This window comes from Aethalodelphis obliquidens, unplaced genomic scaffold (genome assembly GCF_003676395.1).
Source record: "Aethalodelphis obliquidens isolate GAN/ISIS:26980383/991018 unplaced genomic scaffold, ASM367639v1 scaffold517, whole genome shotgun sequence".
Taxonomy (NCBI): Eukaryota; Metazoa; Chordata; class Mammalia; order Artiodactyla; family Delphinidae; genus Aethalodelphis; species Aethalodelphis obliquidens.
In genome coordinates, this window is record NW_020838431.1 from 60 (window position 1) to 15,220 (window position 15,161).

At 47.3% G+C, this 15,161-nt stretch overlaps 1 protein-coding gene across 3 annotated transcripts; it reads left to right on the top strand.

The window, feature by feature from the left end:
* Positions 1 to 1,520: 1,520 nt before the first annotated feature.
* Positions 1,521 to 6,090, top strand: LOC113616798 (G-protein coupled receptor-associated sorting protein 2-like). 3 transcript variants are annotated; one of them, XM_027100164.1, is made up of 3 exons: positions 1,521 to 2,108; positions 2,454 to 2,530; positions 2,746 to 6,090. In XM_027100164.1, exon 3 carries the CDS (start codon positions 3,180 to 3,182, stop codon positions 5,748 to 5,750), a length of 2,571 nt encoding a protein of 856 aa, XP_026955965.1. In that variant the 5' UTR covers positions 1,521 to 2,108; positions 2,454 to 2,530; positions 2,746 to 3,179; the 3' UTR covers positions 5,751 to 6,090. The 3 variants fall into 3 exon arrangements, with proteins under 3 accessions (XP_026955965.1, XP_026955963.1, XP_026955964.1); XM_027100162.1 differs by having other exon boundaries at positions 2,764 to 6,090; XM_027100163.1 differs by having other exon boundaries at positions 2,854 to 6,090.
* Positions 6,091 to 15,161: the final 9,071 nt, after the last annotated feature.

Genomic DNA, 15,161 nt, shown 5'->3' on the forward strand with positions numbered 1-15,161 from the left:
GAAAGGCCCTCTTTCCTGGGCAACTGCGGGGGCGGCGAAATGGCAAAGTGTGCTACCGTGCTACCACTGCGACTGAGAAAATGGCAGTGTGGCAGACAGGATGACGACACTGGCGCAGACAGGTGGTTTGTTTCCTCAGGCCAGAGGTCTATCTAGGGCTGCCTTCCCTTAGAAGAGGGGCAGTGGCTCGGCCTCCACGGGCGCCGCCTCCCACCTTCCTCCCGCCCGCGGCGCCAGAAGGTGGAAAGCAGACCCGGGGAGGGCCGTCCTCACAGCTCCTCTGCCGCTGGCGCCCAGGGAGGATGGCGGGTGCGATGGGGGAGGGTAGGGGGGCGGACTCCGATCAGTCCGGTACACACACAGACAGACACACACACACACAACACACACACACAACACACACACACACACACACCCCGGGACGATCTGTATCCATCCGCTGCTCCCTCCAGCGCGGCCCCTCCCTACCCTCCCGACCCCGGCCCCCACTGCCCACCGCCCACTGGCCCCACACGCTGCGGTGCCAGAAGTGTGCGGGATGGGAAGGGTGGTCGCCCGACGGGGGGCGGTGGAGGGCCGGCGTGGCCCCGCCCCTGAGGCCGGGACTCCTCCAGGCCCCGCCCCTTTCTGGGTCGGAACTACGGTGGGTCTGGGAGGGGGCGTCGAGCCCATTCGTGCAGTATCCCTCCGCCCCCTTCCCGACACCCTCGCCGCGAGCGGTTGGTGCCGCAGCCTTCGTAGCCCCTGCCGGGTTTGGCGCAGCCGCGCGGGGGGCGGGACGCCTCTTTGCCATTCTGCCCGCACGGCGAGCGGTGGGAATCCGAGTGAGGAGCTGCGACAGGAGGGGGAGGCCGACCATCGGGACCCTGCGCCTGCGAAGGCAAGTGGGGGTGTCTTGGGGGCGACGAGCGGCTCACACCCTGCCCCGCGGACCCTGACAGCCTGACGAGGGGGAGGCAACCGGGTCGGAGCGGGTCTCTGAGAGAGGTGCGCATCGTTGGGGGACCCCTGGCGCTGAGGGGGCGGCGACCGGCGGGGACCGGTCCTGGGGCGCGAAGTCTTGGCCACAGGGTTTCCCTCGGATCCTGGGGAGGCGAACGGCGCGGCCGCTCCCCGGCGGGCTTTCTGGGCGCCCGCGCCCCGCCGTCGACGGTGCCTGTGCCAGGAGAGGGCTGTGGGGGAGGCTGCTGCGGGCGAAATGGCGGAGGGGAGCCGTGTTGGGGGCGTTGGGGAGGCCGCCGGGGTTGGCGGTCGGAGCCGGCTGACAAGCGGGAGGGCGCGGGGGGCCGCCCGCCCGGGCCCTGATTCTGGAAAGGGGTCTGTGGGACCCCGCGTGCCGGGTGCTGTCCCTTCCCACAGGCGCCTCTTTGATGCCAGAATGTCCTGTGTGCGCGGTAGGTCTGGCGATTTCAGGCCACAGGGTGCATCTGTACAGGAGAGGCTTGAGAAAAACTAGGGACGGGAAAACGGCCTATATTTCTGAAGTTGTGTGGGGATGGGGGGTGAGGGTGGGCAGCAGCCAGTGACTGGACACCCGAATTGGGATGGGGTGACTGCGACCAGAGCAGGTCAGGCATCCAGGAATGCCTCTTAAAATTCTCCTGTCCACCCGGTTTCTCCACACTTCCTGGCCTTCCTCCCTCACCTCCATCCAAAATTGGGGGTGGAAAAGATGGACTGGGAGGTGAGGGTGGGACAAATTATAAATACAAGTACCACTGCACAACCTGTTTTCTAGAATATGCGGGCGCCCTTCCCCCAATTTATAATGCGCAAGGCAAAGGATGTGGTGCACCTAGTGGTGAATCCTCAGAATTGGAGAAGGGAGCAATGCGAAAAATATGACGTCAAGAGAAGATGTTTGTTATCTGGAATGCTGAAATAGAGGGCCAAGATAAAATGAGAATATTCTACTAAGAGGACTCTGAATATTGAAAGACAGTATATGGAGTCCTATCCTTGATATTGGTCTGTCCATCAGGCGCTTAGTTGCTACCATGGTCTTCTGATTGTCTTAACCTTTTTATCTTTGGTCCATAGGTCTGCTTTAAGGCTGGTTACTTCTGCAAAGAAGGAAAGAAGGAAAAGACTGCCTTAAATCTCTGGAGGTTTGTGCAAAGTGGGGCAATGCAAGGGGCAGCTACAGAGAAAGATTGACAGGTGTTTTTGATCCAGTTGGGTGTCTTTGATTCACATGTCTTACTCTCTTTCTGATTTGCACACTGCTGCAGAACCCGTTTCTCATTTCCTGCAGGAGTATTAGGACTATTGGGGTAGGTGTGGATTGGGCTGTGAATGGGCGGAGAAGACCTGAGAGCAGGAATCAAGCGACAGGAAACATCAGACAAATTAGACACTTAAACAGAAAGAGATATTTGCATCAGGGATCAGGGTGTCTGCCTGTCAACCAAGCACTCAGACTTAATTTCTCCTGTATGTTTACTTATCCATAGGATGGCCTGCTGTTTGCTTAAGGCTTAACACCACTGGAACAAAGCAAGGAGAGGAAAATTTCACCACAACAGTGCAGGTATGAGAATGGGTACAACTTTTGGGTGGGGTAGAGGAGACCAGCACAGGTCCAAGGGTGATTAGGGTCTGGTCTGAGGGCTCCTCAGCCTCTCCCATTGCCAAGATACTTTCCCACCATTTTCTCACCTGTGTTGTAGCAAGCAAAGCAGTGTGACAGCTCTGGGGGTAAAGGGTGTGGGGTGAAATGAGGATAACAGAGAGACTTTCTGATAGCCTAACTCTCCCACGAAGCATTCAAGGTCCAGTCTCTGTGTGTGGGTCTTTGCATGGAGTGACACAGTTGGAAGAGACTCAAAGCCGCACGTCGTTCTCGATTCCTAGATTGATCTTCAGTGGCATCTCTGGTGGTGGTGGAATTGCTGCTAACCACCACCCTCAACAGGTGTGCACCCACCCGGGAACCATCTATCCTCTCCCAGTTTGGTTGTGCTTCTTCTGCACTCTGTCTGTAATATTGGCTGAGACTGGGATTGGAAAGGAGGCTGATTGACTGCTGGACTGGTGATTGACTCTAACTTTTGTTTCCAACTGTATCACCTGAATCATCGAAAGATTAGGGTGTGAAGATAGAAAACTGTGACAGATCTGTGGTAGAGGCTGAGACTGGGATAGTGGTATTTAATCAGGACTCCTCTGTAACTTGTATTATGACTGGGGCTGAGATTGAGCCTGGTGTCCAGGCCAAGCCTGAAAAGAAGCCTGGAGAAGAGGTTGGAGGTGGGGCTGAGAGAGAGAATGAAGTCCCAATGGTGGTCAGACCAAAGGTTAGGACCCAGGCCACACCTGGGGCAAGGCCCAAAACTGAGTCCAAGGCTATGGCTGGGGCAAGGCCCAAAACCGAGTCCAAGGCAATGGTTGGGGCAAGGCCTAAAACAGAGTCCCAGACAATGGCTGGGGCAAGACCCAAAGCTGAGTCGCAGACAATGGCCGGGGCAAGGCCCAAAACTGAATCCCAGGCAATGGCAGGGGCAAGACTCAAAACTGAAGCCAGGGCAGTAGGTGGGGCACGTCCTAAGACTGAAGCCAAGGCAATCCCTGGGGCAAGGCCCAAGGATGAAGCCCAGGCTTGGGCCCAGACTGAGTTCGGGGCTGAGGCAATGTCGCAATCAGAGGGCGTGTCTCAGACCAATGCAGTAACCTGGCCACTGGTCAATACTGAGTCTGGGTCAGCTGCTAAACCTATGGCCCTATCTGTGGATAGGGAACTGGTCAATGTAGACACTGAGACCTTTCCTGGCTCCCAGGTTCAGACAGGAATCCAACCCTGGTTTGGATCGGGGGAGGAAACTAATATGGGGTCTTGGTGCTATCCCAGGTCCAGGGCCAGAGAGGAGGCCTCTAATGAGTCTGGATTCTGGTCAGCAGATGAGACCTCTACAATGTCCTCTTTCTGGGCTGGAGAAGAGGCCAGTATCAGATCATGGCCTAGGGAAGAGGCCAATACCAGGTCCAGGCACAGGGCCAAACATCAGCCTAATCCCAGATCCAGGCCCAGATCCAAGCAAGAACCCTATATTGATTCCTGGTCTGGGTCTGAGGAAGAGTCTGGCAACCCATTGTGCTTGTGGGCTGGAGAAAATACCAATAATTTGTTCAGGCCCAGAGTCAGGGATGAGGCAAATATGAGGTCCAAGCTCAGGACAAAGAGAGAGGACTTTTTTGAATCTGAGTCTGAAGACGAGTACTATAAAGAGTCTTGGTTTTTACCTGGAGAAGAAGCCAATAGTAGATTCAGACCCAGAGACAAGGAAGAGTCTAACACTGTCTTGAAGCCCAGGGCCCAGAAAGATGTTAATAACAGTGACAGGGTCAAACAAGAGCCCAGGTTTGAGGAGGAAGTCATTATTGGGTCCTGGTTCTGGGCAGAGAAAGAGGTCAGTATGGAGGCTGGGGCTTCAGCCATTTGTGAATCTGAGCCAGGGGCCGAGGAGGGGGCCATTGGTGGATCCTTGTTCTGGGCGGAGGAAAAGTCCAGTTTGGGTGCTGTGGCCAGAGAAGAGACCAGGCCAGAGTCTGAAGAAGAGGCCATATTTGGGTCCTGGTTCTGGGACAGGGATGAGGCCTGCTTTGACTTAAATCCCCATCCTGTGTACAAGGCTAGCCCCAGGTTCAGAGATACAGCTGAGGAGGGAGTTAATGTATCATCCAGGCCCCAAACCTGGGAAGAGGTCACTGTTGAATTCAAACCTGGTCCTTGTCATGGGATTGGCTTCCCATCCCCAAGCCCCTTTAGAATTCCTGAGGAAGCAGCATCCGTATACTCTGAAATGTTTGAGGGAAAGCCCAAGAATGTGGAAGTTACCCCAGAAGGGGAAGAGCAGGAATCTTTGCTTCAGCCTGATCAGCCTGACCCTGAGTTCCCATTTCAGTATGATCCGTCCTACCGGTCAGTCAGGGAAATTCGAGAACATCTTAGGACCAGGGAGAGTGCAGAGCCAGAGAGTTGGTCCTGCAGCTGCATACAGTGTGAGCTTAAAATTGGTCCTGAAGAGTTTGAAGAACTCCTTCTATTAATGGACAAAATTCGAGATCCTTTCATTCATGAAATATCTAAGATTGCCATGGGTATGAGGACTGCTTCTCAGTTTACCCGTGATTTCATTCGCGATTCAGGAGTTGTCTCACTTATTGAAACTTTGCTCAATTATCCCTCCTCCCGAGTTAGGACAAGTTTTTTGGAAAATATGATTCATATGGCTCCACCTTACCCAAATCTAAACATGATTGAGACATTCATATGTCAAGTGTGTGAGGAAACCCTTGCTCATAGCGTGGGTTCCCCTGAGCAGCTGCTTGGATTAAGGATGCTTAGACACCTCACTACAACTACAGACTATCACACACTCATTGCCAATTATATGTCTGGGTTTCTCTCCTTATTAACCACAGGCAATGCAAGAACAAAATTTCACGTTCTGAAAATGTTATTGAATTTGTCTGAAAATCCTATGGTGGCAAAAAAACTATTCAGTGCCAAGGCTCTATCGATATTTGTGGGTCTCTTTAACATAGAAGAGACAAATGATAACATTCAAATTGTTATTAAAATGTTTCAGAATATCAGTAGTATTATAAAAAATGGAACAATGTCCTTAATTGATGATGATTTCAGTCTTGAGCCGCTTATTTCTGCATTCCATGAATTTGAGAAGTTAGCTGAGGAACTGCAAGTCCAAATAGACAATCAGAATGATCCTGAGGTGGGACAGCAAAGCTAATATGATTAACCACCTGCCTCTGATCAGCCTTATGTTCCCAAAGAACCCTGAGTAGTGCTTTGGTTTTCAGTCTGGTTTTATTTTGTAACTTATATTTTAATGCTGATGTTAACTTTGTCCAATTCTTGGTTTGAGCTGGATCATTTTGTGGATGCCAAATGACTATTAGTGCTGAAAAAAATTTGCTGATATTTGTCTTGCTGTCCATTGCTGTATTTTTCAGTATTGAGCTTCCAATGAACTGAGCCGCCTGTGTAACCTACCCTGCTATTCATTGTTTAAACATATGGTTCTCTATTCAAGTCTGTGTTTTCAATAAAGTTCTGTGTGAAAAGTGGCAGAAGTGACCCTTCTTCAGTTCAAAATCGAGGTGTAGATACAATGTGCACAGTTACAAACATAGACAATGACTAGTATGACATACATACCTTCATTGGAAAATCCCATTCCTGGATCTTAAGAAGGAAGAGATTACAGTGGGTTGTGGTACTTGAGGAATGCTTCAGAGAAGAGGCACGCACTTAAATTTGGTCACTGAAAAGTAGGATAAGACAACCCATTAGGTCATTCTTGGAAGTGAGCAGTGGCGGTGTAAAGAAAAGTGTGTAATTGGAAAATCTGTTCCAGTAGTATGGATATAACCTGTCTGCCTGGAATAGGTGAGACAAGTTTAATGAGGGATGCAGTTGGAATGAGGCCACTTTGGAGAACTAAGTTGGGCCAGATCTGCACATTTTGCAACACAAAGTACAGGTGTTGCTCAGTGCCACCTGAAGAGTGAAAGAGTACAACAGCACACCAATTAAATGGAGTCAGGAATAAGCTTTCCTTTGTGATCCTAATTCAAGGAAAGTATTAAGGAAATACCACGCAGCTATTAAAAATGTTCTATTTATTGGCATGAAATGACACATGCTTTTATATCTGGTGTAATAGAGAAGACTGTGACATCATCTGTGGAAAATTAGATCCCATTTTAAAAACTGTGTAAATAGACACAATTTCTGTGCAATTTCAATATGACTTTCTAAGAAACTTCATATATTCCATAATCTGGAAGAAAATACACTATGCTAAATAAGTTTTCAGTGACAGACATTGGGGAGATACAAAAATTAATTAGACAAGGATTTTTTTCTTTCAATATGCTTACATCTAGTGCCTCAAGTTGTAGGTGGACATGTTGGAAAGGATACAGTTATGTAAATGAATATATGTTAAAAAGAATTTTTTAGAGATAAACTCATTTAGAAAAGTTGAAAAGGAATGAGACTTCAGAAAGATTAGCTTATGAAATGTTTTAAAGAAAAGTAAAATTACCAAGGTTGCTAAGTTTATACTAGTCTCTTGTACAAAGATGGCAACCTTTTTACATGACTGTTGCATTTGAAAGATCATCACGTTTCCTTTTGGAGTGACAGCAAAGTTCCAAAAGTAGATAGTGGTAATGATTGCACAGCATTGTGCATGTACTTAATGCCACTGAATTGTACACTTTAAAATGGTTAAAATGGTAAGCTTTGTGTTATGTGTGTTTTCCACAGTAATAAGTAAAAACATCATACCATACCTTAAGACAAGAATTGCGGAAGTCAGGGATAGAGTTGGTTTGGAGAGGGAATACAGGCTTATGGGAAATATCATATGTTTTATTATTTTTAGACATGGTGAAATGTTATTTCTGTTTTGTCTGAGGATGTTAATTTTTGAAAAGGTAAAATTATGATTTGTAAATTAGAAATGAACACATGGAAGTTTTTTTTCAACACAACAACTGCTAAGATTATGAGAATGGTTGAAGGAGATGTGTATATACAATATACACAATAATATAAACAAAACATGTATATTAAATTTCATACACACATAGAAAATTAATAAATGTTAGTATAACATTGCTGGATCAAGTACAAAACTGATTGATATCTTAAGGGCGATAAATTGAAACCATTTATGTTATCTGTTCCACTGGACATAAATCATTTCCATAGCTATTGGACAAAATACCTACAAGTTAACATAAGTCTCTTAGGGTTGAAAACTTGCTCTGTCAACAGAAAGTGAAGCCCAGCACTGCACTGAACAAGTATCCAGTAACCTATGTTGTCTTTTCCCAATTTTTGTATAATTTTTCTGACAGTGCAACCTGCTTTCCCCACCACCACCCGATTCTAGGCTGCAAGGTTTATGGAAGTAGGGCAAAGTGGCAGTTTTGCTTCCATTCACAAACCACAAGTGCTAACAGAGATCGTCCTGGTGGTGGAAATTGGAGATTGAATGTTTGTTTTGGCTATCAGTATTTTTCAAGACAGATCCTGTGTGTGTTTTAATACGTCACCCGAGTTTTGCACAGAATACTGAAAGTCAGTTGGTCTCCAAACTCCTCATGGGGTGTTCCTCGCCAGCCCTGTGCTCCTACAGAGCAAGGCCCAGGCTTAGGGCTGGAAGCTTTGGCTCCGAATCCAGCCTTCCTTTCAGCTCTCTATCTTCACCCCATCAGGAGCTTCAGATTGTTCTAGCAAGCAGCTCAACCCCAGAGGCACAAGACTGTGCCCTGCGTGCTGTGGGGCTGCGGCGGACTTGCCGACTGCGCGGTTAAGTGGGGCTAACTGTGGGTCACGTGACCGCACTCTCACTTAGACCGGCGTGGAGGTGTGTCGCACTGAAAAGGGATGGGAAAGACTTGCACCTGACGCTTGACAGACGGCAGTGAGAGGAGTGGTCGGACGTGATGGTGGATGCGTGGGTGAGTGTCTCTCCATGCTGCACTAGCCTGAAAGCTAATCCCTCAGGCGCCCAGAATTATGGCCTTTGTTGGCTGAGGACACAATCCCTCAGCCAATCGCGAGCGTCTTAGCCAGGGTCTGTTTTTGTCCAGGAGCTGAAGAGGCAGGAAGTCATCCTGCGGGAGGCATACGTGGAGGGAAGCATCGGCCGCTGCTAGAGGAGGTGGGCTCGACGCCGGATATTGGCATCCGTGGGAGGTGGTGGTGGAGACTAGGTCCGGGTAGAGGAAGTGTCTCGGAGCCTCGCGCTCCCTCCTGCCTTCTGCAAGCCCCTACCCCACCCTCATCTCCCCGCCCAGCACTGCGTGACTGTTTCTCTGTGTGGGTGGGAGAGGTGGACACGTGGAAGCAGTTGGCTTCAGGGGAGCCCAGAGAGAGGAAATGGTGAAGTGACAATTTGTGAACACCGGTGGCCCTGGATCAGGAAACGCAGGTGTGAGGATACGAACTGTGAGCTACACTCCCTTCCTCCCACCTAGCTGGCACTCATTCTCTACTGTTTGTCTTTTCCAGATTGTGAGACAAGCTCATAATTGGGGGAGGGGGGAGATCCAAGGCTCCAGCTGCCTGGAGATGCAAGAGAGGAATGAACCCCAATCTGGGCAGCTCTGGGGAATGGGAGCTAACAGACTCAGGAGGAGGGAATCTGGATGCTTTGGGCCCTTCACATAGGATTTCTCTTTGGGATACTGCCAAGCTTCTCAACTCCCAAGATGATACCTGGACCTGAGCTCCAGGCAGCAGCTCCCTCCCATCTAGGAACTCAAAAGCTGATACTCCATCTAGGCTCCCTCCTGCTACTGTGCTGGGCCTCAGAATAGGGTTTTTCTGGGAACCATCTATGGAAACTGTTTTATGGATGGTCTCATGTGTCCGCTCTGCAGACACTTCGCTCTCTTCCTTGTGTTTTGCTCTCTGTCCACTTCTTAGGGCTTGTTCCTTTGGTCTTATCCTAGGTAGCAGCCTTTGGTAAGTCCTTGTCCTCTTTCTAACTGAATTATCCCCACTCCCCCTACCCACCTCTCTCTCCCTACCCTGGCATCCACTGGATACCAAGGCAGTTTAAGAAAGTGCCACTAGGAAGTAATGAATTTTCCTAAGCCCACTCATATCCTTATTTTTATACTCACTATAGAGTTGAAACTATGCAGTAATACTACTTCAGGCCCTCCTGTTTATATATATATATATGTTTGTTTTTGTTTTGTTTTGTTTTGTTTTGCGGTACGCGGGCCTCTCACTGTTGTGGCCTCTCCCGTTGCGGAGCACAGGCTCTGGACGCGCAGGCTCAGCGGCCATGGCTCACGGGCCTAGCCGCTCCGAGGCATGTGGGATCTTCCTGGACCAGGGCGCAAACCTGTGTCCCCTGCATCGGCAGGCGGACTCTCAACCACTGCGCCACCAGGAAAGCCCCTTCCTGTGGGCATGTGGGTAAAATTAGAGATTGAGGCCTTAGGACTACCTCCTCCTCTCTTACCCCCTGCCTCCTTTGTATTATCCTCCTCCCTCCACTCTCCAGAATTTTGGTAATATAAGTATCAGGACCAATGTTTAGGTTGTGGCCTTTCCCCTCAAGCTTTGTTGTCTTGTCTGTGCTGTTTTAGAGTTTGACAAACACCTCAAACATCATGTGGTATAAGAAAAAATATATCTAACCTTTGTCCTTGGTTCCTGGCACAGGGCCTGAAAAAACCTTGGAATTTCTTGAGCCCTGGGAGTATCTTTGTTATGCTAATGAACGGACTGTGGTGGGTCCCTAGTTAGCTTCTGGTTGTGAGGATGTGATCTGGTCACTAGAAGGACCAACCACGTGATTAGAGTTGGAGCTTTAGGCCAGCAGGAACTCCAGGGAAGGAAGGAGGGCTGGATTTGGGGTTCGATCACATGAACAGTCCTGCCTATGTAATGAAACCCCAGTGAAAACTTCCTGGTTGGTGAGCACACTGATATCCAGGGAGGGTGATGTTGCCCTGAATCCATGTGAAGAGGACATGGAATCTGTATATCTCAGACCCTTCAAGACCTTGTCCTATGTATATCCTTTCTTTTTTTTTTTTTTGCCATACACGGGCCTCTCACTGTTGTGGCCTCTCCCGTTGCGGAGCACAGGCTCCGGACACGCAGGCTCAGCGGCCATGGCTCACGGGCCCAGCCGCTCCGCGGCATGTGGGATCTTCCCGGACCGGGGCACGAACCCGTATCCCCTGCATCGGCAGGTGGACTCTCAACCACTGCGCCACCAAGGAAGCCCTATCCTTTCTAATAAAACTATAATTCTACATATAGCACTTTTAGTGCTTTTATCAAACTTATAGCAAACTTGCTTTTATCAAACTTATAGCACTTTTATCAAAACTGAGGGGGTCGTGGGAACCCCTGAATTTATAACTGGTCAGTCAGAAGTATGGGTGGTCCCCCAAGTCTTGCAACTGACACCTGATCTCAAGTGGGGGCAGTATTATTGGGGACTGCACCCTTAAACCTGTGGAGTCTGATGCTAACTCCAGGTAGTTGGTGTCAAAGAACTGATGTCAGAATAATAGTGTCACACATCCTTATTTTTAGCAGCCACCCCTAGATTAATATCTGTAAACTGACCTTTGATCCTATGCATCATGCATAAGCAAGTTAAAATAAAGGAGGCAGAGCCTACCAGTGTATTATGGGTGAAAAAAGCAGCATATGTTTTTGTGGCATGCGTCTACAATTTAGATGATTTTTAAAGTTCTCTCTATATTTTTTCCTTATCAGAGTTCCCTCAGCCTGTATTTCCTGTTGGGGGTACTGCATTTATATTTGGGGAACTTCACACTGCAGTCTGGAGAGATACCTCTAAGTCCCACATGCATCCCAGGGCAGATGCTTAACTAACTCACGCCTGTGGGTTTTTTCAGTCTCAGCCAAAGCACTGGGTAAGTGTGGGGGGGGTGTCCATGCATGAAGATGATTATCTCTGTTCTGATCACTCCTTGAGTAGCACTTGTAAGGGCCAAGATCATCCCTCAGTTTTTTCCTGGGAGTGTAGTTGAAGTAAATACCTCAACACTCATATAGCCCTTTTGTTTCTGCCCCCTTTCGGGATAAATATTATGGGCTATCTCATGTAATAAATATCAGGGCCTGTTCAGATGTCATTTGACCTACAATGTTGCTGCCTGGGGATAAAATTAGAGTGAATTTGTCATCTGTCCAATCATGAATGAAAGAAGGGTATCTTACAGCACAGCTGACCCTCTACTCTGCCCCCAATTTCAAAAAAGCAGCCTTCAGTGGGATCTCGTCTATAAAATACTACCAGGTCCCCAATGGAGGGTTTCAAGTCCCTGTACTTTCCCATACAATTCTACCTTTCCATCTCCATTTCTAACACATTCTTCCAAGTCAGGGCCAGGACCAGAATGAGATAAAGATACAATTTAAGGAGGCACTCACTCGTGCCTCACCCAGTCCATGCCCTGCTCCACTTTGCCTGCACTCAAGCCACATGGGACTATCTGCTATTTTCCAACCCAACTATACTCTGTGCTTTACTACTTTTGTGCATTTCCCCAGGCTTTTCCCTCAATCTTCAATGCCCTCATGCCCTTTCTCTGCCTGTAGGAAACACAGTCATCCTTTTAGGCTCAGCTCAAATGCTAGGGCCTGTTTGAAGTCTTTCTGATACTCTCACCCTTACTCTTTGCCCCTTGGTAGAAAGTAATGCCTCCATCCTATGTACGTACACAGTATTTTATTCACCCCTATTTTAGCATTTGTTTCTTTGTATCATGCACTGGAGCGTTTTTTATGAATAAGACAGAACTAGTGTTGAGGGCCAGGTGGCATAGAGGAAGAAACTTGGACTCTGAAAGTGTGAATCAGACCCCAGTCAGTCTGACCTCAATGCCTGAGCCTTTTACTACTTTTCATAGTACAGTCGTCCTTCTGTATCCAGGGGGGATTGGTTCCAGGACCATCCAGAGATACAAAAATCCGCAGATGCTCAAGTCCCTTATATAAAATGGCATATTATTTGCACATAACCTGTGCGCATCTCCCCATATACTTTATTTTATTATTATTATTTTTAAACATCTTTATTTTATTTTTTTTGGCTGCACTGGGTCTTCCTTGCAGCACACAGGCTCTTGGTTGCGGCACATGGGCTTGTCTCTGGTTGTGATGCTTGGGCTTAGTTGCCTGGTAACATGTGGGATCTTAGTTCCCCGACCAGGGATCGAACCTGCGTCCCCTGCATTGGAAGACAGACCCTTAACCACTGGACCACCAGGGAAGTCCCCTCCCCATATACTTCAAGTCATCTCTAGATTACTTACAATACCTAATACAATGTAAATTCTGCGTGAATGTTGTAAATACAATGCCAATGCTACATAAATAGTTGCCAGTGTGTGTCAAATTAAAGTTTTGATTTCTGGAACTTTCTGGAGTTCTTTGATTCAAATATTTTTGATCCCTAGTTGGTTGAATCTGTGGATGCGGAACCCGGGATATGGAAGGGTGACTGTACTTATTGTTAATATCAAGATTTAATGAGTGCTTTATAAGTGCCAGATACTCTTCTAAGGGTTCTAAATATATTAACTTATTTAATCCTCAAAACAACTGTATAGAGTAGATGCTGTTATTGTCTCTGTTCTACACATGAGGAAGCTGAGGCACAGACTCGTAACTTGGCAAGCTCAGTTAGCAGAGCTTGATTTGATTAGCGGAGGAGCTGAGATTCAAACCTTTGTAGTTTGAATCTGGAGCTGGCATGTGTTGCCACTACACTACATCTATTGGGTTGGCCAAAAAGTTCGTTCAAACTTTTTTGCGAGCCCAATATATCCCTCTAGTGCTAATTATCACTAAAAGCTGCCATCATCACCATGACTATCTTCATCATCAGATTTTCTCCTCCTTACAGCTTGTAGCAAAGTACTTTATTCATCATAAAGAAACTTGAACCTGAGTGTTGCTAGACTCCCTGCCCCTTGTCCCCTTCTACCTGTGAATCAGCATACTCCGGATTTTCCTTCCTTCCCAACTTAATGGGCCATCATTTTTACTACTCACCTACCTCATCCTCTAGCGCCTGGCTCCACTGTCCTGGCAAAATCTCAGCTCTTGATAAATCCCAAATATCCACCTCCTTCTATACCTGTGTTGCTTAGTACAGTGCACCTGGGGAAAGTTAACCAAAACTTTCTGGCTGTTGACACTATGAATTTATCTTTCTCTACCTCAGTACAGTCCTCAGGATAGAAAGCAGATAACCTTTGATATCTTTACACTATGGATATTTCACATGGGTGCACTTCCACACAATGACTCTCTGAATTGAAACTAGGCTTATCTATAAGCTCACGTATTTAATGTACCTCTGAACCCCCTAGATAAGTAAGGTTTAGGTTTTCTGCCTGAAGCCTTCCTTTTCAATCTAAAACAGAAGCCAATCACAGTTGTCAGACCTCTAGCAATCATTAGGCAAGATGTTCAGAATCTACAGTTTTCCTTTCATGTGGAAACATGAGTTCTGCCACTGGTTTTAAGAGGTAGGGCTTACTGACAGACAAAAGTCAGGAACTATTACTCACTGAAGCATTGTTTTGTGCCTGAGCATACATAACATTTAGGATTGTTCCATATAACAAGGAATTCAACTAAAACTAACTTTATAAGGAAATTTATTATCCACAGATCAGAAGTACTGAGGCAGAGAAGTCTTGGTGATTGTTTGATTCAGCTAAGGACTCAGCTTTTATCCATCTCTTTCTTCTGCCATTCATAATATCAACTTCCATCCTAAGGCTGGAAACTTGATGGCTGCAAGGAGTCAAGCAACTTTCCAAGGAAGAAAAGGAGATACCTTTACTGATGGCTTTGTCTTATGAGTGAGGACACTTTCCTCAAAAATCCTTCTGCAATCTTCTCTTCTTCATGTCTCATTGAGCAGAGTTACATCACCAGCCATTCCTGAACCAGAGTACCAAGGGGATGCATTATCCTTAGACCAAGCAGACTCACCTCTGGAATTTGGATCAGCCTCCCTGTGGCACATCACCACAAGGAGGAGGGAGCATACTTATGTAAAAGTGATGTTCTTTTAGTAAAGGGTTATGTTAAGCAACACAGAATATACAAAGCACCAAGGTTGCAGTAAGAAAGAGCACAGCGGTGATGTCTTAGCAATCATGACCTCTAAAAGCCACCGTGGAGATCGCATCTACTCTTTTTTTTTTTAACATCTTTATTGGAGTATAATTGCTTTACAATGGTGTGTTAGTTTCTGCTTTCTAACAAAGTGAATCAGTTATACATATAAATATGTCCCCATATCTCTTCCCTCTTGCGTCTCCCTCACTCCCACCCTCCCCATCGCACCCCTCTAGGTGGTCACCAGGCACCGAGCTGATCTCCCTGTGCTATGCAGCTGCTTCCCACTAGCTATCTATTTTATGTTTGTAGTGTATATATGTCCATGCCACTCTCTCACTTCGTCCCAGCTTACACTTCCCCCTCCCCATATCCTCAGGTCCATTCTCTAGTAGGTCTGCGTCTTTATTCCCATCTTGCCCCTAGGTTCTTCATGACCTTTTTTTTTTTTAGATTCCATATATATGTGTTAGCATACGGTATTTGG